The sequence below is a fragment of the Neomonachus schauinslandi genome, chromosome 1, assembly GCF_002201575.2.
Source record: "Neomonachus schauinslandi chromosome 1, ASM220157v2, whole genome shotgun sequence".
Lineage (NCBI taxonomy): Eukaryota > Metazoa > Chordata > Mammalia > Carnivora > Phocidae > Neomonachus > Neomonachus schauinslandi.
In genome coordinates, this window is record NC_058403.1 from 156,431,982 (window position 1) to 156,451,749 (window position 19,768).

A 19,768-nucleotide genomic window follows, 5' to 3' on the forward strand; every position below is an offset into this window, starting at 1 on the left:
TCCCCCCTGGCCTCTCAAGGAGGAATTCCAGAGAGATCCGGTGTCTGACGCCCCCTGGGCAGAGCCCTGGCAGCGCCCCCATCGTCATCAACATCAACCGTGCTCAGCTCACCAACCCGGAGGTGAAGTACAACTATACGGAGGACCCCACCATCCTGAAGATCGACCCCGAGTGGAGCATCAACAGGTGGGTGCCCCCTCCAGCCTGCTCTGAGCCCCAGCGACCCCATCTGTCCTGCCGAGGGTGGCGCTCCTGCACCCGCCTCTCTTTCTGCTTCTCAACATTGGGCAGGGGTTGGGAGTAGAATCTGAATGGGTGTATGAAGAAGATCCAGAGCGCTACCGTGCCCTGGATGCAACAACCCGGTTTGCGTGTCAGTCACGGAAACAGATTGCCCTCTAAACTCTGGGATGCTGAGCTCCTCAGGAAGATCAAAGGAACACAGTTAAGGTGCCCAGAGCCATGGCTCTCAGGACGATGGACCGTGTCCACCTTGAGACGTGGTTGGTGGCATTAAAGGTCCGGTGCGTGGGGATTTTAACCTGTCAGCTGTCTTTGGGGGGGCCGACTGGCATGTCTGGCCCAACCTGTGTGCTGGGCTCAGGCAGAGCTTACCCCCATGACCTCCTACCCCATCTTCTAGCGGAGGGACCCTCCTAACGGTCACGGGCACCAACCTGGCCACCGTCCGCGAACCCCGCATCAGGGCCAAGTATGGAGGTGTCGAGAGGGAGAACGTGAGTCCTTGTGGGACCCCCAGCAGCTTGTGCCACTGCAGGGGGGATGTGGAAGGAAGGTGGGGGCCCCCATGTGTTGGGGCCTGACTCCATGTGGGGAGAAGCCGGCCCAGCATCCACACCTACATCCCCAGAGCTGCCTGGTGTACAACGACACCACAATGGTGTGCCGGGCCCCGTCGGTGGACAACCCTACGCGCAGCCCGCCAGAGCTGGGGGAGCGGCCAGATGAGCTGGGCTTCGTCATGGATGACGTGCGTGCCCTGCTGGTGCTCAACGCCTCCTCTTTCCTCTATTACCCGGACCCTGTGCTGGAGCCGCTTAGCCCCACAGGCCTCTTGGAGCTGAAGCCCAGCTCCCCGCTCATCCTCAAGGTGGGCCATTGTGATCTGGGTGGGGGCACAGGATGGGGGGCTTGTGGGGCAGTCGGACTCTCTGGCTCACCCCACCCCCACAGGGCCGTAACCTCCTGCCACCTGCGCCTGGCAACTCGCGGCTCAACTACACGGTGCTCATCGGCTCCACACCCTGCGCCCTCACTGTGTCGGAGACCCAGCTGCTCTGCGAGTCACCCAACCTCACAGGGCAGCACAAGGTCACGGTGCGTCCATGGTCCACCCATCCATGTTCTGGCCCCAGCTCTGGTCTCCTTGGCCCCACCTGCCTTTGACCCACTGACCCTACCCCACCCAGGGCAATCCCAACTCTGTGGCTGGGCCCTGGACTTGCCTCTGGCCCAGAGGGAGCCGAGCTCAGCCCTCGCCCGGCCCTGGTGCCCCCTGGTGGGCCTGGCACCTGCTGAGTCCCCACATCCCCACCCTCTGCCCACTCCAGGCCAGGGGTAGGTGCTGTGGGATTCTCAAGGGGCATGGTACCAGGGGCCTCCAGAGCTCCCAGTGGGCAAGGGGCCTCCTGATTGGCCTGCACCCCCACCCACAGGTCCGGGCTGGCGGCTTCGAATTCTCGCCAGGGATGCTGCAGGTGTACTCAGACAGCTTACTGACCCTGCCCGCCATCGTCGGCATTGGCGGGGGCGGAGGCCTCCTGCTACTGGTCATTGTAGCCGTGCTCATTGCCTACAAGCGCAAGTCTCGGGACGCCGACCGCACGCTCAAGCGGCTGCAGCTGCAGATGGACAACCTGGAGTCCCGCGTGGCCCTGGAGTGCAAGGAAGGTGCGTCGTCAGAGCTGCAGGCACACTGTGTGGGGGAGTGGGGAGCACAGGGAGCGGGGCTTCCTTGGCTGTCGCCACGTGTGAGCCAGGCCTTGTCCTCCCCACGATTCTGCTCAGTGTTCCACCTTCCCGATGCCTTTGCTGTGCCATGCTCAGGCTCGGGCAGACGGGCGAGGCCCTAACCAAGGCCTGCAGCTGGACCCTGGGTGAGCACAGCCTCTGTGGGTGTTACTTGAGACACAGACTCTGGAGCCAGAGAGCTAGCGTCTGTGACCCTGCTTGGCTGCAGGACCTTGGACGGGCACACGACCTTCTTGTGTCTCAGATTCCTCATCTGTAGGATGGGCGTGGTGATTCCGTCCCCAGGGCCAGGCATGGCACCAAGGAGCAGGGGCCCTTTCTTTAGGCCCTGAGTACGTACAGACCTTGGCTGGTACTGGTCTTTGTCTTCGAGGGGCTGTCTCAGGAATGAGGCCACAGCCCAGCCTCCTAAGACGGGCTTGTGTCCCTTAGGATCTTGCTGTGTGAGTGGAGGAAATCAGCTCAGGTCATTAGGGAGACGTCGTGTGGGCTTTTGTGCAGGGGAAGTCTGGGGCACAGCTGGCTTCCAGCATGGCCGGGCCAGACCCTCAGCTGCGTCTTCAGTGATCCCTCCCTGTGGTGCCAGGACCAGCACAGGGGGCAAGCTCAGCTTTCCCGCTGGGCCCAGCCCTGCCCAACTCCTGATGCCACGCCTGGTCATGCGCCCCCTTCCCTGAAGCCTGCTCCCCTGGAAGCCCCCGAGTGAGAGTGGGCAGACCCCAAGGGCAGGAGGGGGGTACCCCAGAGAATGGGATGGGTTCTGACAGGCAGGGGCCACAGATGTCAGAAAAATGTGAGCAGTGGGCTCGGGTGTCTGCAGGAAGGGTGAGGGGGGTGGGCCCCAAGTTGGAACAGAGGCCACCCCGTCTCTGTCCCTCGTGTCCCAGAGAGGCCAGTGTGCGCAAGGTCCAGGCTCATCCCCGGCAGAGCAGATACTGCCCAACCTGCCCAGGCGCCAAGGGTACTGCTGCAGGGTGGGCAGCGGAGAGGTGGGCGCACAGGTCAGGGCCCGCGTGGAGCCCTGGTGGCCTAGGATGGAGGCCCTGGGCTGTACGCTGGCCACTTGAGGGGGTGGGTTCGGCTGCCGTGTGTGCTGCAGGCTCTAGGCGGCAGAGCAGCCTTGGCCTGTGATGGCCATCCTCAGACCTGGCTAACTTCTCTGGCTGGTGTGAGGTGGTACCGCAGGGCTGGGTGACCCGGGTACGGGGCCAGCCTGGGATGGCCCCTGTCTCCTCGTGGCCCCCGGCTTCCAGCCTCATCGGGGAAATGGGGGCGGTCGCAAGGGGTGGACGGAGCCACACTAGTGGTAATTGACAGGTGAAGGACCTGTCTTAGGTGCCAAGAGCAACCTCAGACGTTTTGCGAATGCTGGCCACAGCTCTGGGAGCAGGTGGTGGGAGTGTTCCTGTTTGGGGCATGAGGAAAGGGAGCTGAGGGGGAGGCGGGGTGTGAGGCCCTGGGGGTGACTGCTGCATGGGGGCCTCGTGCCTGCAGCAGGCTGGGCGTTGGGCTGTTGGTGACTCCACCGGGACTACAGTGTCCTGTTTAGTCAGGACCCTTGCCTGTCTGAAAACTGAAAGGTCCTGGACCGACCCACCCACCCCATGGGACACAGGCAGGTGTGTGAGGCTTGGGTGGGAGTCAGGTGGCCTAGATGGGGAGCTCCCTGGGCAGGGAGAACCTCGGGATGAGGACAGCCGTGTGCCGCGGCCAGCACACAGGGTGCCTTTATCTGCCAGCGCAGCGTGGGGGGCAGAGGCCGGCAGGTGTTGCGGGGCCGGCCAGGCGGCGATAACCAGACGCCTGGCAGCGGTGCCCAGGAGGCGAAGGCCCCTGCTCTTAATTAAACCTGCCAGCCATCCCCCAGAGCCCGCCTCGCGTTCCTCTGGCTCTTGATCACATAGTGCCTCCCTCGGGCCGCTGCAGGGCAGACACCTCCCAGCTCTGGAATGTTCCGTTGAGGCCTGCCCCTTCCCTGCCTGGCTTTGTTTCCGAAAGAAGCAGAGCTGCCCTGAGCAGGGTGGGCAGTGGAGAGGGCCCGCTGGTCTGAGCTCTGCGTGTGGTGGTTGTCACAGTGGAGGGTTCAGGGGAGCCGGGGCGGGCAGTGTGTGCCCCAGGGTGGTGGAGGGAGCCAGCACCCGTAGTTTCCTTGCCCCCCGGTGCCAGCGTTAGATGCAGGAAGCCCCTCTCAGCCCGGCCTTGGGCGCAGAACCCTCTTTGCTGTTGTCTGGTGCATCCTGGGACACATCAGAGGGACAGAGTTTTTGTCCATGTGTTAGCACTGGGAGAACTGAGCGGTTTCCTTAAGGTTCCCCAGCCAGCGAGCTGCAGAGCCAGAGTTGGAGCCTGGCCCTGAGGGTGGGAGGGCTGGGGGTGCTGGGGCTGGGGGGGCACCTGTCTTGACACCTCGTCTGGCTGCAGCCTTTGCGGAGCTGCAGACGGACATCCACGAGCTGACCAATGACCTGGATGGTGCCGGCATCCCATTCCTCGACTACCGGACGTACGCCATGCGGGTGCTCTTCCCCGGGATCGAGGACCATCCAGTGCTCAAGGAGATGGAGGTGGGCTGTCGGCTGGGGCTCACTGGGACCTCTGCCCACTGCTGGGGCTCCTGGTTACTGTCGGGCAGCCTGAGGCCCCTGGGGGATGGCCCAGACGTGTTGGGAGGGGTCCTGGGAGGCAGGGCCCTCGGCTCCCTGTAGTGCTTCTGCAGTGGCAGGGAGATGGGCCTGGTGGGCGCCTGGGGTCAGGGCTGGGCTTCATCCCAGCCAGCCACCTGGGCTGGAGCCTGGGTTCATTGGGGCCTGCCTCTATTTTACTGAGGCCCTGTGTGCATCGTGTACTGCCTGTGCACGTTCACCTGGCCTGTCTCCTGGCTGGCTCTGGATGCTGAGCCTCACCGGGCAGGGGGCTACTGCCGTGCAGACTGGGAGGTGTGGGGCTCAGCTGGAGTTTGCATGGCTGTTTGGGGTGAGTGTGTGGCTGATGCAGCATGGTGGCCCTCATGGAGCTGGGCTTTGGCTTTGTGGAGGTGTTGGCCGTCCTCAGGCTATTGGCATGAGCTTGCTGAGAGGAAGAGGGCCGGCCCTGAAGTCCTCTAGGAGCCCCCAGTGGCAGGCCAGGAGCCCAGTGCCCAGCTAGAAACAGGCAGGGGCTCAGCAAGTCAGCTCGTTCATGCCGTCCAGCTGAGGGCATCCCATCTCTGCACACTTTGGATGTGGGGGAGCCCCCTCCCTGTTGCAGCTCTCTCAGTGGGACAGTCCCTCTTGAGTTCTGCTGGAATGGGCCTTCCTATCACTCTGGCTCAGGCCCACGGCTGCCTTGGGCTGCTCATCAGCTCCTCATCCCGGGGATGGCTACCATGTCAAGGGCTCCACATGCTTTATCATATCTCTTTCCTGATGTGGCCATCTGCTATGCCCATCTGACTGCTCTCTTAATTGTGACTGTGTTCTACTTGGGTCTTGCCACTTGTCTGCCTGGGTTGGGAGCAGTGGAACTGGCAGCCTCTGGCATGGCCTGGTGGGGAATCTCTTGTTTTGCCAAGCCTTGGTGTGCATAAGAGAGAGAGTAGGGGCCCTGGAGCCAGCCATGCCTGCATTCCATTCCTTCTCCCCACTTCCATGTCATGTGGTAGTGAGCAGAGGGAGCAGGAGGCCACATTTACTCAGAGCATTCCTCCTTCCGATTCTTGTTTGCCCCCTCACCGTGCACGTGAGGAAACATGCTGGGCAGGAGGAGATGGCCCAGGGCCACGAGGAGGGAGGTGGCCATGCTGGGACTACCTGCCCATACCCGCTGTGAGGGGGGATACTTTATTGTTCTCTGTGGAGTGGGGAAGGTGATTTCTGTTGTGAGTGCAGAGTGAGACCATGGATGTTCTGTGCTGGTGCCCAGCAGATGGGGCATTGAGTTTGGCTTCCTTCTAGCTACCAGAGTAAGGCTGCAGGAGGTGGCGGTCCCAGGGTCTGGCTGCAAAGAGGGTGGCCCTCGTTCTGTACCTCCCAATGACACTGGTCTGCCCCATCCCTGCCTGTGGTGGGCTTCTCAAGTAGCTGCCTGGACACATCCGTTCTACCAAGGACAGTTGAGGCCCAGGGACCTGTTAGGGCAACATGTCCCCTGCCTTCGAGGCCTCCTCTCTGGCCCTGCCCTCAGCCTTCCCCTCCTGCCTCTCATGTGGGGGCTGGGTGCCCCTCTGGGTCTGAGCGCGCCTGTGGGCTGCCCCTCCCCCAGGTGCAGGCCAACGTGGAGAAGTCACTGACGCTGTTTGGGCAGCTGCTCACCAAGAAGCACTTCCTGTTGACCTTCATCCGCACGCTGGAGGCCCAGCGCAGCTTCTCCATGCGAGACCGTGGGAATGTGGCCTCGCTCATCATGACGGCGCTGCAGGGCGAGATGGAGTATGCCACAGGGGTGCTCAAGCAGCTGCTGTCTGACCTCATCGAGAAGAACCTAGAGAGCAAGAACCACCCCAAGCTGCTGCTGCGGCGGTGAGCCTGGACTTCCGACCTGCAGACCCTAGCTGGCACATCGGGCACGAGGGCCCCCACCCCAGGGCATGCCGCACCTGGCGCCCATTGATGCCAAGCCAGAGTTGTCCCGCTCAGAGGCCTGGCTCTGGGGCCAAGGGCTGGGGTCTCCATGGCAGCCCCCAGCTGCCTGATGCCTGCGGTGCCTTGCAGGGCCTGACCTTCAGCGCCCCAGGTGGGAGTGGGGTGGGCACAGCGGGCAGGCATGGCGGTGGAGTCAAGCCACTCCCCTCATGTCGTGCCCCCAGGACCGAGTCAGTGGCGGAGAAGATGCTGACCAACTGGTTCACCTTCCTTTTGTATAAATTCCTGAAGGTAGGTGGCTGTTAAGGAGGAGGGAACATCGGAGGTGGGGTATCAGGCAGGTGGATGGGCTCAAGGGAAATAGAAGAAGAGAGAGGCACGGGCAGGTGGGGGGGGGGGGTCTCAGCCCAGAGGGGCTCGGCTGGGGACTGGATCTCAGCAGGAACTCCCCTAGGACATGTGTCCCGTTAACCTCTTTCCTCTTCCTCTTCCTGGAGGTGACCATGCCTCACCCAGCCCCAAGGCAGGGGTGGACACCCCAGCGCTGCAGTGAGCATCTGGCTAAGCTGGAGTTTGGACCCAGGCCCACGTCTCAGTAGCTGAGCCCATGGCCCAGAGCCAGGGATGGAGGAGACATCTGGGCAGGGACTTCTCTGTGTCCAGCACCCAGTGCTGGCCAGCCTGGGGAGGCTCTCGGGGGCTCCTGTTGGCCCCTGTTGTGGGGAGATGGTGGCCGCCTGGGCCTCCTCTATTGTCGGACAGGCCCGCACCCTCAGAAGATGAGCCCTGGAGGCCCATGGCCAGCCTCAGAATAGAGTGGACGCTAGATACGGGTCCAGGTGGATTTTTTGGGGGGTGTAAGTAGTGAGACTGGTTACTTGCCCTTTAGAAATGAGATCATTCAGACCCAAACGTCTGCTTCCCTTAAGATCTAAAGGCTTGGCAGATAAGCCCGCAGTCCAGCTGGGGGGGGTGGGCAGCATAACCCGGTGTGTATGGTTCGAGTGTGCTCCCCCCTGGTCTCTGGCATCTGGTTAATGCCCTACAGATGGCCAAGGTCATAGGCAGTGGAGCCCAGTGGCCACAGGTGGGGGCTGGCGCAGGTGGCCTGGGGCTCAGTTTTACTGTGGTTGCTTCTTGGTCATGGACCTTAGTTGCCGGAGTCCTCACTGAGTTGGGGATAGCGGTGGACTCTTGGAGGTGCCTAGGGCAGAGTCTCGCCCTGACTGGGGAGAGAGGCCTGGATGGGATGCTGGGATGCAAGGGCAGGTGAGAAGGGGCAGGGAATCAAGGGGATGAGGGACTTGAGCAAAGGTGTGAAGGAAGGGAAGGAGTTAGCCAGCCCGAGGGAAACAGGCCCCTGAGGTGTGTGCAAGCTCCAGCGAGGGGTCCCGGGGGAGCCGGGCGGGGCTGGCCCGGTGGGGGCCGCAGCGGGAGGGAGCAGTGGCAGAGTCTCAGAATCCTGGGCACATGACAAATGCCCCGTAAACAACATTATCATTGCACAAAACTGGTGGTCAGTGACAGACTCGAGCCTTTTTGTAGAAATGCAATTCTGTGCAGACCGTGCAGGGGGCACGTACGTGCTCATAAAATGGTGTTCCATAAGCCAAGAGAAGCAAGGACTGGTGTCAGGCTCTGTCTCTGTTCCTCCCTGTCTGGCCCTGATTCTGCACACCCAGAGAAAGAGGACTCATTTTGATGCCTGGTCTGAGAGCCTGGGTTGGGTGTGTGTGCGGTGTGAGCGCGACAGGGCACGGCAGGTGGACAGGCTGTGTGGGTATGGTGCTGTCTGAGGGTTGTGCTTTGGGCTCTCGGATGGGGTCTGCTTTGTGAAGGGTGGTGACATGGGAGGTAGTGAGCAGAGGGAGAGGGAGAGGGAGGCCGCATTTACTCAGAGCACTCCTCCTTCCAATTCTTGTTTACCCCCTCACCATGCACGTGAGGGAACATGCTGGGCAGGAGGAGATGGCCCAGGGCCATGAGGGGGGAGGTGGCCATGCTGGGACTACCTGCCCATACCCCACCATGCACGTGAGGGAACATGCTGGGCAGGAGGAGATGGCCCAGGGCCACGAGGGGGGAGGTGGCCATGCTGGGACTACCTGCCCATACCCGCTGTGAGGGGGGATACCAGAGACTGGCCTGGGCTGTTTCTATCCACAGTTGGGACCTGAGGGAGAAATTTCTGGTTGTAGGGACAAGCAGGTGCAAAGGCCCTGAGGTGGGGACACGCTTGGTTGGTGGAGGAGTAGGAGATGGCCTTGGTGGCTGCAGTGTGGGGAGCCAGAGGGCAAGTGGTCAGAGGCAGGGGCAAAGCAGACTTGCTGAGTGCCAGGGGCCCACCTCACGTTGTCTTGGCCATGGACTCCTGTGTCCCACGGTGCTGGAGAGTCGCTGCTCCGGGTCAGTGTGTCTGCACCCACGGTTGCATTGGCCTTGTGCTCTCAGGTGATGGAAGGAGGGGTGGTCCTCTGCCTGCAGGGCTGGGTCCCAGCTAGGTGGGCCTCTGACATCCAGCCCATCACCCTCAGACACAGTGCTGTGCGGCACCGGGTCCGCCATGCCTCAGGCCGTGGGGTGGGGCCAGGGAGCCTGGGTGCCATGCTGGCTGCTCAGGTCAGACTCTGGAGAGTGGGGTGCTGGAGCACAGGCAGGGGGCTGGGGGCTGGGGTGGTGGGCCCGCTGAGGCCTGACCTGGGGGAGGCTTCAGGGAGGAGTCCACTGGCCTTGGTCTTATTTGGCATAAACCCGGCTTGGCCACATGGCGTTTTTCTCTGTGTGCTCCTCCTGGTTGAGGCCACACTAGGATTTTCACTTCGAAGTTCACGGGCAGCTGGTCTGTTGTTTAACCTATTTATTTTCTTGCACCATCTTCTTGGGGCTCTAGAACCAGGGTTCTGCTTGTTTGCTAAAAAGAATTTGGAAAAGTTGCTTCTCTCTCGTTGTGGGAGACGTGCACATGGCTGCACCAGAAGCGGGTTGCGGAGGGTGGAGGCGGCAGCCCCTGGGTGTCCTGGACACAGCTGACGCCCACCTGCCTGCTGCAGGAGTGCGCGGGGGAGCCCCTTTTCATGCTCTACTGCGCCATCAAGCAGCAGATGGAGAAGGGCCCCATCGACGCCATCACAGGCGAGGCCCGCTACTCCCTGAGTGAGGACAAGCTCATCCGGCAGCAGATCGACTATAAGACACTGGTGAGCGCGAGCCCAGCGGTCCTGTGCAGCCCCGCCCTCTCCATGCACCCCTGCACAGCACGCGCCCGGAGGGGTGGGGCTTGACGCCGCACCCTGCCCTGCCCGCAGACGCTGAACTGTGTGAACCCCGAGAACGAGAATGCACCCGAGGTGCCAGTGAAGGGGCTGAACTGTGACACGGTGACGCAGGTTAAGGAGAAGCTGCTGGATGCCGTGTACAAGGGTGTGCCCTACTCCCAGCGGCCAAAGGCTGGGGACATGGACCTTGGTGAGCCTGACCGCTCGGGGAAGTGGGCTGTGTGTGCCAGGGGCCTGAGGCCACAGGCAGCGAGCTGGACACGGTGCTGGTCTGGGGGTGCTGCAGGCCGTGGGGGGGTCTGTGGGAAGGGATGTCGTCTGGGCTGGGCTCTGGAAAGCTGCTCCCGGCCAGGGTGAGGGGAAGAAGCAGGAAGTCCACTCAGAGGCTGCTGCCCTTCAGGGGACAGGCAGGTGGTGGGTGCCCGGGCACTGAGGAGGGGGTAGGCTTATCGGAGCTGGGGCAGGGGGCCGCTCTGGCTCATGAGCCAGACAGGTAGGGGCGGCTGCAGAGCTAGAAGGGCCTGAGCAGGCGGGGGAGGTATAGGTCCCGGGGCTCGTGTGGTAGTTGGGCTGGAGAAGCTGGGGTGGGGCACCATGCTGGCCTCAAATGCCAGCCTGAGGAGGAGGGCCTAGAGCTCTGGAAGGCAGGGCATACTGCGGGAGGGCCGGGCTGCCCCCGGTGGAGCAGCTGCAACAGGTGGAGGGCTGCCCAAGGGGGCGTGGGCAGCAGCAGGGACGCTGGGCTTACCTGCAGGGGTGCATGCGTCCTGCTCAGAGCCAGAATGGGAGCTTTGAGGAGGGGAGGAGCCCTGTCTCTCCTTTATCCTGCTGTTCCAGGTCTCTCACTAAGTGTCCACAGGATGCCCTGCCCCCTTGGGGCCTGTCCTTTCCCTCCTGCTATAAGAGGCCAGGATCAGGGGGAGGGAGCGGTGGGTGGGTGGCACCTGCCCGGGTGGCCTGCCCCTCCAGCACTCCCCTTCCCCCTAGAGTGGCGCCAGGGCCGCATGGCGCGCATCATTCTGCAGGATGAGGATGTTACCACCAAGATCGACAACGACTGGAAGAGGCTGAACACGCTGGCTCACTACCAGGTAACCCCCAGACTTCCTGACCCTCCGGCCACAGCTTGGGCCTCTCTTCTTGGGGCCCCAGGGCAATGCCAGTGTCCAGGCTCCTTGGGCTCTGGTCAGCGGATCTCAAGGAGAAGAGGATACAGGGGCCCCACACAGCCCTGCAGGGGCACTGCTGGGGACACTGAGGCTCAGAGTGGTGAGATGACTGGCCTCCAGGCTCAGACCAGGAGGGGGTGTCCTTTGGGCCCCTGATGATGGGTCACACATCTCCTGGCCCTCTGCCCGCAGGTGACGGACGGGTCCTCGGTGGCCCTGGTGCCCAAGCAGACGTCCGCCTACAACATCTCCAACTCATCCACCTTCACCAAGTCTCTCAGCAGATACGGTGAGGGACTAGATGGGGACGGCAGGGCCCACAGGCCTGGCTGGGACGCCTCCCCGGTGCTCCTTGCTGCAGGCTGGGAGGGGGCTTCTTCGTGGCTTGTCAGTTGGAAATGGCTTTTCCCCCAAATGTGGAGCCTCCTTTTCCCCAGACGTTATGTAGTAGTCCTTTCTGCCATCTCCCTGATGTCTGTCTGTCCCCAACAACCCAGGGTGGTGGGGCTGTTGATTCCAGTTTTCAGATGAGGAAACAGCCTCAGACGGGAGCTGCCAAGGCCACCTGGCCAGCACCAGGGTGGGCACTGGGTGCTAGGTGTGGAGGGCCCCCCACTGACGAGCAGGGTGCCCACAGAGAGCATGCTGCGCACAGCCAGCAGCCCCGACAGCCTGCGTTCACGCACCCCCATGATCACGCCCGACCTGGAGAGTGGCACCAAGCTGTGGCACCTGGTGAAGAATCATGACCACCTGGACCAGCGGGAGGGCGACCGAGGCAGCAAGATGGTCTCCGAGATCTATCTGACGCGGCTGCTGGCCACCAAAGTAGGCCCTGGTGGGCAGGTGGTGGGCATGTGGGGGGCGGGGGACAGCCAGGCCTGGGCCTCAGAAAGCAGAGCTCAGAGCAAACCCCTCATCCTCACCCTTATCCTGTGGCAACCAGCTGCCCAGGCCACCCGGGAGGCGAGGGGGGCAGCCTGGCGGCCCCCCTGGACCTCTGCCCTCGCCTGCCTGCAGGGTACGCTGCAGAAGTTTGTGGATGATTTGTTCGAGACCATCTTCAGCACAGCGCACCGGGGCTCAGCCCTGCCGTTGGCCATTAAGTACATGTTCGACTTCCTGGACGAGCAGGCTGACCAGCACCAGATACACGACTCAGACGTGCGTCACACGTGGAAGAGCAACTGGTGGGTTCGGGAGGATGGGACATGGCGGGCGCCCCAGGGAAGGGAGCAAGGGCACTAGGGGCCCAGCCGGGGAGGGCTGGGGGCTGTGGGGCCACGGGAGGCTGGCCCCCAGGGACAGGTTTGCCCGGGTGAGGAGAGAGGCCCCCCTGGGTTCACTGCCTCCGAGCTGAGGCCAGCCCCTCGGCGGGTGCGCCTTCCTGACTCACCCATCTCGGGGGCATCTGATGCCTCCCCGCCCAGGGTGTGGGCATGTCCTCTGCTCCAACCTGTGGGACCTGCCTTAGGCGTGGGAGGTGAATACGTGTGTGTGCCCATGCCTGTGGATTCATGAGTGTCTTTGGGTGTGCATGGCTGTGTGCAAGTGTGTGAGTGCGGGCTTGCGTGTGAGCAGTCGGCTCAGTGGGATGGGCCCATTCTCGCCGGCTGCAGTGAGGACAGTGAGAGCCAGCGCTCCTGAAGCCCTCCCCCCTCCCCCTATGGGGCCAGCAGCCACCACCCAGTCTGGCTTTTGTCTCTCTGAGCCTGACCCTGGGCCCTTGGCACCATTTGCCCTATTACAGAAGCTCCTTTGCCTTTGGCCTCTGGCATCTTCCTCCCTTGTCCCCTGGTGACCTTAGCCCTCCTAGGACTTTGACCTCTACAAGCTTCCCAAGCCTGGGATGCAGCCCTGGCCCTGGTTGGGACCCACCCTGGGCCTCCAGCTCCACCTGAGCTCCTTAAGAGGGTTCCATGGGGCACTGGAGAGGGGGCAGCGCCATGCAGGTTTGCATCGTCCAGGGGAATTTTCTGTGATGGCGGAATGTTCTAGATCTGTGCTGTTCAGAGCAGTGGCTGGCAGCCATGTATGACTACTGAGCATTTGACAGAGGACTGGTACAACCCAAAATCTGGATTTTTACCTTCATTTAATTCTGTAAAGTGGCACACATGGCCAGTGGCTAGTGCATACCCTAGCTGAGGGCTGTCCTAGAGGTGGCATCTTGGATGAAGAGGTCAGCTCTCTGTGGGGCTGTGTCTCCTGGACCCCTTCCTGGTCTTGCTTCCAGGGCCCATCTGGGTAGGAGAAGGGGTGAGCCAGGCCAGGTGTGCCCTGTCTTGGGGGGTGAGCCTTCCCCTGGAGGGGAGCCTGCTTCAGTGTGAGCCAGCCCCCTGGTGTGCCTGCATGAGTGTGTGCCTTCCGGGGTGAGCCATGGGGGTGAGCCAACCCGGGTGTGTGTGACCCTTGATGTGAGCAGACATGCAGGCCTAGGAGGACTGTGGCCATGTGCATTGGGCACCCAAAGGTGAGGGAGCACTTCTGGGTCTGTACGTCTCACCCATGTGTGCCTCTGAGGGGAGGGCTGCCCTCCTGGAGGCCCTGGGGGGTGGGATGCACTCACCAAGAGTCCTGGCTCTCTCTGGGCCTCAGTTTCCCCACCTCCATGGAAATCCGTGACCAGTGTGAAGGTCAGAGCCAGGAGGGCTGCAGGCCTTCTGGCCGGCCCCTTCCCACACCATCGGGAAGGGATGCTGAGGCCCTGTCTGACCGTGCACCTGGGCCCACCCGCCCGCAGCTTGCCCCTGCGCTTCTGGGTGAACGTGATCAAGAACCCACAGTTTGTGTTCGACATACACAAGAGCAGTATCACGGACGCTTGCTTGTCAGTGGTGGCCCAGACCTTCATGGACTCCTGCTCCACGTCTGAGCACAAGCTGGGCAAGGACTCACCCTCCAACAAGCTGCTCTATGCCAAGGACATCCCCAACTACAAGAGCTGGGTGGAGAGGTAGGCGGCGCCAGGGGGACGGGCGGGCAGGCAGGCGAGGGGCCAGGACCCCACTCACGGCCCACCTGCCGCCGTCTGCAGGTACTATGCTGACATCGCCAAGATGCCTGCCATCAGCGACCAGGACATGAGCGCCTACCTGGCCGAGCAGTCGCGGCTGCACCTGAGCCAGTTCAACAGCATGAGCGCCTTGCACGAGATCTACTCCTACATCACCAAGTACAAGGATGAGGTGAGCATGCGTGCTGGCCCTCACCCAGGGCCCCCTGTCCCACACCTGCCCAGCTCAGACCCCTGCCAGATGCTGCCAAGCAAGCATTCTCCGTTAAAGCCCCTTCAGCTACCCCTGTCCCACCAGCCCCTCCCCACATCTCAGGGCTGGCCGGGCGCTTGCCTTTTCCACTCTGCACCCCGACTGGCCACCTTGCTCACTGGGGCAGGGAGGGAATGCTGTCTTGACTCCCTGCCAGGCCTGGCAGGGTCGGGCTGGGCTGCACTAGGTCAGGGATTGTGCTTCTGGTCATTGTGGGGCGTGGGGGAGTGGACAGCAGTGTCTTTCCAAGGTGGAGACTGTGGGTCAGTGAGTGCCTGTGCCCTGAGGGCCCATTACAGTGTTTATTAGCCTGGGTGGATGTCTCCAGGGCAGGGTACCAGGCCTTTCCTCAACCTTTAGCACCTTCCCCTGCTGACTTAGAGTGAGGCTTCAGGAGGCCTCCCAGGTGTCTGCCGAGCTGGCGCTCCCTGAGCTGTCCGGGGAGGGAGGATGGACTTACAGGTTGGATTGGATAGGGCACAAAGGGCTGGAGCAGCAGGATGGGCCTGGCCAGTGCCAGGGCCCTGAAGCCAGAGTGGGCCCTGTTGCAGGACGGCAGAGGCGGGGAGGCTGAATCAGCCGGCCCTGGGGGAGGAGTAGGAAAGGCTGAGGCAGGGTTCGTCGCTCGGTGTGCAGGCCTCGGGGAACTTTGGCTGTTCCCTGAGTGAGATGGGCCTTCAAGGTTTAGAGCCGTGATTGTACTGCCAGATAGCAAGGGACGAGAGGGAGGCAGAGACCAGCAAGGCTGCAGCCGTGCTGCTGGGCCGTGGGTTCAGGGGCTGGGTCTTGCCTATCGGATTGGCTGTGGGCCTGACTCCAGACCTGTGGCTGAGTGACAGAAGTGTGAGGCAGGCTGCAGGAGGCAGGGGTCTGAGGGGCGAGGGGTCCAGCTATTCAAGTGTGAGGGGACAGATCTGAGAGCAGGAGAGTCTCAGGCTCTAGGCCCGAGTGTGGGGTTGGCAGCCAAGAGAAGGAGGCATCCGTGAATGGAGGAGGCAGCCCCAGAGGTGAGTCCAGAGCCGGGAGGGGACAGGCAGAGCCTTGGGACTGAGAGCCAGGGACAGGCCACGGCACATGGCCGAGTGTGGAGGAGGATGAGTGACCTACAGGGTGGGGACTGAAGCCTGCCTTCTTTAGGCCCCCGAGGGAAAGCAGAGGGGAGCTAGCAGTCGTTTCTGAGGAGCTCTGCTGTAACGGGGTGCAGAGAAACGGGAGGTGGTTGTGGGGGGCTTGGGTGCAGGGAGGTGGCAGTGGGGCTGTGCTCTGGTGGGCTGACGGCCAGTAGGACACAGGAGTGTGGGCAAGCAGAGGGCCCAGCGAGTGCTCGGTGCCTCAGGCAGAGCTGGGGTGCAGAGCAGGCTGTGAGGGGGTGGTGTCTGTGCCCCATGAGGCCAGGCCCTGCTCTGACAGACCTGCGCTGAGAGAGCCCCAAGGGCTGGCTGTGATGAAAGCCCAGTTTGGGGGACAGGGTAGGCATGGTGACCTGGGGGACTCATTCTTTACACTGGGATCTTGGGGGTCCAGGCTCAACCCAGGCTCCTCAGCTGAAATGGAAGGAGTGGAGCCTAGTGCAGACTCTGGAGTCCCCGCTGGTGGTGGCCGTGTGACATGCTCCCTGGGCACCCCTCCCACTCCCCACCCCGAGCTTTCTTGTACCCACCCCACGGGAGCAGGTGGCCCTGGCCAGGCCCACTGACGCCCCCGCCTACCCCCGTAGATCCTGACTGCCCTGGAGAAGGATGAGCAGGCGCGGCGGCAGCGGCTTCGGAGCAAGCTGGAGCAGGTGGTGGACACAATGGCCCTGAGCAGCTGAGACACTCGGCCGTCACCGCCCAGCGGAAGCTGAGCGACAGGGCCCGCAGGCGCGGCCTCCGTCTGGCAGCCGGAGCTGGGAGGCCCCGGAGGCAGCCTCGCCCCAACTGTGCCTCGTGCCAGGGCGCTCGGGGGCCGGGCGTGCGGTCCAGCGTCCTCCCGGCCCTCCCCCTCCTCTTCCTGCCTGGCAGGGGTCCCAGTTCTTCTTGGTGTGGGGGACCGTGCCTGCAGTGCCGCCCGTGCCCAGAGCTGCTCACCACGGGGCGGGGGGAGCCCGGCTGTGACCAGGGGCGCCTGGGGAGGAGACGGTGCCGCCGAGGACCTGCGGGTAAGGCTGGAGCCCTCCAGGAAAGGGGTAGCCGGCCTGGTCCGTCTCCTTGAGGCTGTGATGCCAGGGTCAGAAGGGCCAGGACGAGGGGCTAGGAGGGTGCCAGCCGTTCCCGGCGTCCTGGGCGGAGTGTGAGGCCCGGGCCCCGGACGGCAGCCCTGGGCGGGGGAGGCCGAATGCCCAGGGCCCAGCCGAGGGGAGCTGAAGCCGGCCCGCCTGCTGCTGCCCGCCCGCCGCGTCTGGCACCCCCACGCTCGCTGCTGCACCACCGCCACCATCCTCCGATTCACCGCGTGCTCTCCGCGGCCGCGGCCGAGGCCGGAGCGCCACGTCAACCTCGCCCAGACAGGCCCCAGCTCCCTCCTGTGGAGGGGCTGCAGAACGGTTCGCCCAACGCCCCCACGTGACTTCCAGAAGGACTCGGTGACTCCTTTCCTGTCCTCAGGGCTGCGCCTCTGGGAGCCACTGGGGCCTGGGGCTCCGGGTCATGAGCGCACGTTCCCGTTATTTATTCCCCCACAGTGCCTCTCCCGGCACCAGCCCCTGGGCGGGTTGTGCTCTCCGGCCGCGCGGGTCTTGGGAGCAGCCCCTGGCCACCCTCCTCCCTCGTCCCCCCTCTGTGTCCCCTGCTCTCCACATCCACCTTCAGCGGCTTCTGGTCTGGCATCTCTGCAGCGCGGTGGGACATCTGGGGGACTTGTTTTGGTTGTTTTAGGGGAGCACTCTGGGTGGGCAGCCGGGGCTGTGGCAGGGCCCCTGGGAGTAGGACGCAGTGACCAGAGGTCCTGGAGGTTGGCTCTGCCCATCCGCCCTCAGTGAGCAAGAAAGAACACATTTTTAATTAAAAGAACTCTGTACATATATATATATATATGTGGCTCTAGCCTCAGTCTCCAGCCCCAGTGGGGTCCTGTATAGTTAACTGGAGGAGGAGAAATTTTACAATGTAGAATAAGGAAATTAAGGCAGTGGGAAAGCAATACCAAATGGTCGTGGAGGAAGTGGCCAGGGCTTCCCCCGGTGGCGTGCCCCCAAGGCCTCTGCCCCTCGACCTGTGGGTCATCCTGTTTTCATTTGTTGACGTACAAAGGAGAAACCTTCTCGCTGGCCCCTCGAGAGTGTCCAGGGCGCGGGGCCGTGGATTCCTGCATGACCGTGCTAGCGTTTAGTCTGACTTGATCTTTTTAAAACTGCAAGTGTTGAATACTAGAGGTTGTTAGACCCCTTTTTTATGTTTTTTAATTAATCAGTCACTTGTGAGAACAAACAAGCGGCCCGGCCCCTTTTCAAGTTCACTTTTTCGACGGTACTCAAGATTCCCACGGACTTTAAGGGACAGCTAACTGTGGCCGGCCCTGCGCCCACGGGCTGCCTGTCTTGGGGTCCCCCCTCCTAAGCAGCGTGAGCCACACCCTGGAGATGAGGTCAGGGGCCGCTTCCTCCCGTGAGGGAGCTCCGTGAAGTCGGAGCACTCCTGGTGCAGGAAGCTCCTGGCACGGGCCAGATGGGGGACCCATGGGCACCGGGCAGGGCTCGGGCCTCCTGCGGCTGTGGGTGCCCCGCTGGAGCTCAGGCCGCCCCCGGCCCCAGCACAGCCCCTGTAGACTTGTCCCTGGGCAGCCCAGCTGAGGCCGGTCTGGCTAGAAATCTGGCTGTCTTTTGGTAACGGCTCGCCTTGGCCTGGATTCTCGTCCCTGGGTGCACCCCTGCCTCCCCTCTGATGTCTGGCCGCGCCTGGGGGCAAGCCTCATTCTCCCTGAAAGTCTTCCCAGGATGCCGGCTTCTATGTGAAGCCCCTGTTCTTCCAGTTCCGTGAGGTCAGGTTGGGGTTCCTTGGCCCCTGTGTCCCTCCTCTTCAGAATCTAGTTCCGGCCCCTTCCTCTGCCCTCCCTGGTCCCCGCAGAGCCGAGCCCCCTGTGCCTGCCTCTGCGAGGTGACAGGTTCCAGGGCGGGGCCCTCCCCATGCCCTTGTCACTTGGACGGTGGGCGGGCAGGGCAGTGGTGGCAGAGGGAGGCCAAGCACTTTAGCAGTACCTGTTTACATGCGAGCCCGTGGAGCTGGTCTTCGGCCTGCCTCACCCCTGCAGCAGATCCCGCGCACCTGCCTTCCTGCTGGGTCGTGCAGTTAGGCTCTGCCTCCTCGTCACTACTTGCCACAGCCCTCCCAACCCTGTAGCACCCTACTGACACCTCTGCGCATCCTCCTGCCAGGGGCTCCCACCCCAAGCTCCGACACTGGCACGGCGGCCTGGCAGGAGCCTGGAACTGAAGCCCTGCTCTGAGCAACGGCGGTGGGCGCCCCTCTGCCATCCCAGGGCTTGGGGGATCCAGGCCTCAGTGTGGGCTGCAAGGGCTCCCAGCCTGTCCCAGACACTGCTGCTAGTGCCTGCCCTGCTACAGGCCACTCCTCCCCACCCCCCTGCCTGGCCTTCCCGCCCCTCCCCGCCCTGCCCCCATCCGCACAGTCTCAGGAGTGCCCCTAGACAGCTCACACCTCGCTCTGGGAGCCTGGTCTCTCCATATACCTCGAGCTTGCCCTGTATTCCCTGACCCAGGGCCCGAGGAGCCGGGGCTGGGGGCTGTGGAAGAGGGACCTGGGGTGCCCCAGACGGAGGGCCCCAAACCTCCCTCCCACCCTCCCTGGTTTGGCCTTGCTGAGAGTACCCCCCACCCCCGGTTCCCCAGTTCTGGATCTGATGGCTCACGTCGTTGGTGCTACACAAACTAGAATAGATATATTTAGAGAGAGAGAAAGATATTTTTAAGACGAAGCCCACAATTAGCTGTCCTTTAATGCCACAGAGCCCCCACCCAAAAGAAGAGTGATCACTCGGCCGGCCCGAGCCGCCCGCCCGGAGGTCGCTCTCCGGCAGGAGCAGCGTGGCTGACGGGCGCTCGGCCCGCGGATCGTGTAAATACACGGCTATTTCCTATTTTACTGTTCTTCAGATTTAGTACTTGTAAATACACACACACATTAAAGAGAGATTAAACATTTTTGCTAAATCTCTCGGCTCTGAGTGTTCGTTGCTGGGAGGGGTCTGGGGCAGGGCCCACAGCCCGGCAGGCGCGCCCTACACTCCAGTGCGTCTCCTGCTTGGCACTGGGCCCCTTGCCCGCCGAGCTGGGTGCTGACGGCTCCCAGCGGGGTTCGCACCAGCACAGCCGCGTCATCCCAGAACTGCCTGCAAGAGCAGGCTCTTGGCCACCGCCGCTTTGCCAGGCCCCGGGGGTTTGCTGCCCTGGGGTGGGAGCGCTGTGCTAGGGGGTCTGGGGACCTTGGAGGCACTCAGGAACTGTCAGACTGAAAGCCACCAAGGTGTGAGCCCCTCAGGGACCCCACACGCTACTTGTCAGAGGTTC

At 62.9% G+C, this 19,768-nt stretch overlaps 1 protein-coding gene across 2 annotated transcripts in view; it reads left to right on the forward strand.

Annotated features, from left to right (window-relative positions):
* The window catches only part of PLXNA1 (plexin A1), a 44,679-nt gene extending 25,295 nt beyond the window's left edge, over positions 1-19,384 (forward strand). For both annotated transcript variants that reach the window (XM_021694917.1, XM_044920882.1), the window contains exons 15-31: positions 20-187; positions 645-738; positions 873-1,112; positions 1,196-1,339; positions 1,678-1,912; positions 4,415-4,557; positions 6,233-6,489; positions 6,777-6,843; positions 9,603-9,749; positions 9,858-10,017; positions 10,815-10,918; positions 11,189-11,285; positions 11,634-11,824; positions 12,017-12,186; positions 13,740-13,952; positions 14,034-14,184; positions 15,983-19,384. In XM_021694917.1, coding sequence (XP_021550592.1) covers positions 20-187; positions 645-738; positions 873-1,112; positions 1,196-1,339; positions 1,678-1,912; positions 4,415-4,557; positions 6,233-6,489; positions 6,777-6,843; positions 9,603-9,749; positions 9,858-10,017; positions 10,815-10,918; positions 11,189-11,285; positions 11,634-11,824; positions 12,017-12,186; positions 13,740-13,952; positions 14,034-14,184; positions 15,983-16,078 — 2,677 coding nt within the window. In that variant the 3' untranslated portion in view covers positions 16,079-19,384. The remainder of the gene's footprint in view (positions 1-19; positions 188-644; positions 739-872; positions 1,113-1,195; positions 1,340-1,677; positions 1,913-4,414; positions 4,558-6,232; positions 6,490-6,776; positions 6,844-9,602; positions 9,750-9,857; positions 10,018-10,814; positions 10,919-11,188; positions 11,286-11,633; positions 11,825-12,016; positions 12,187-13,739; positions 13,953-14,033; positions 14,185-15,982) is intronic.
* Positions 19,385-19,768: the final 384 nt, after the last annotated feature.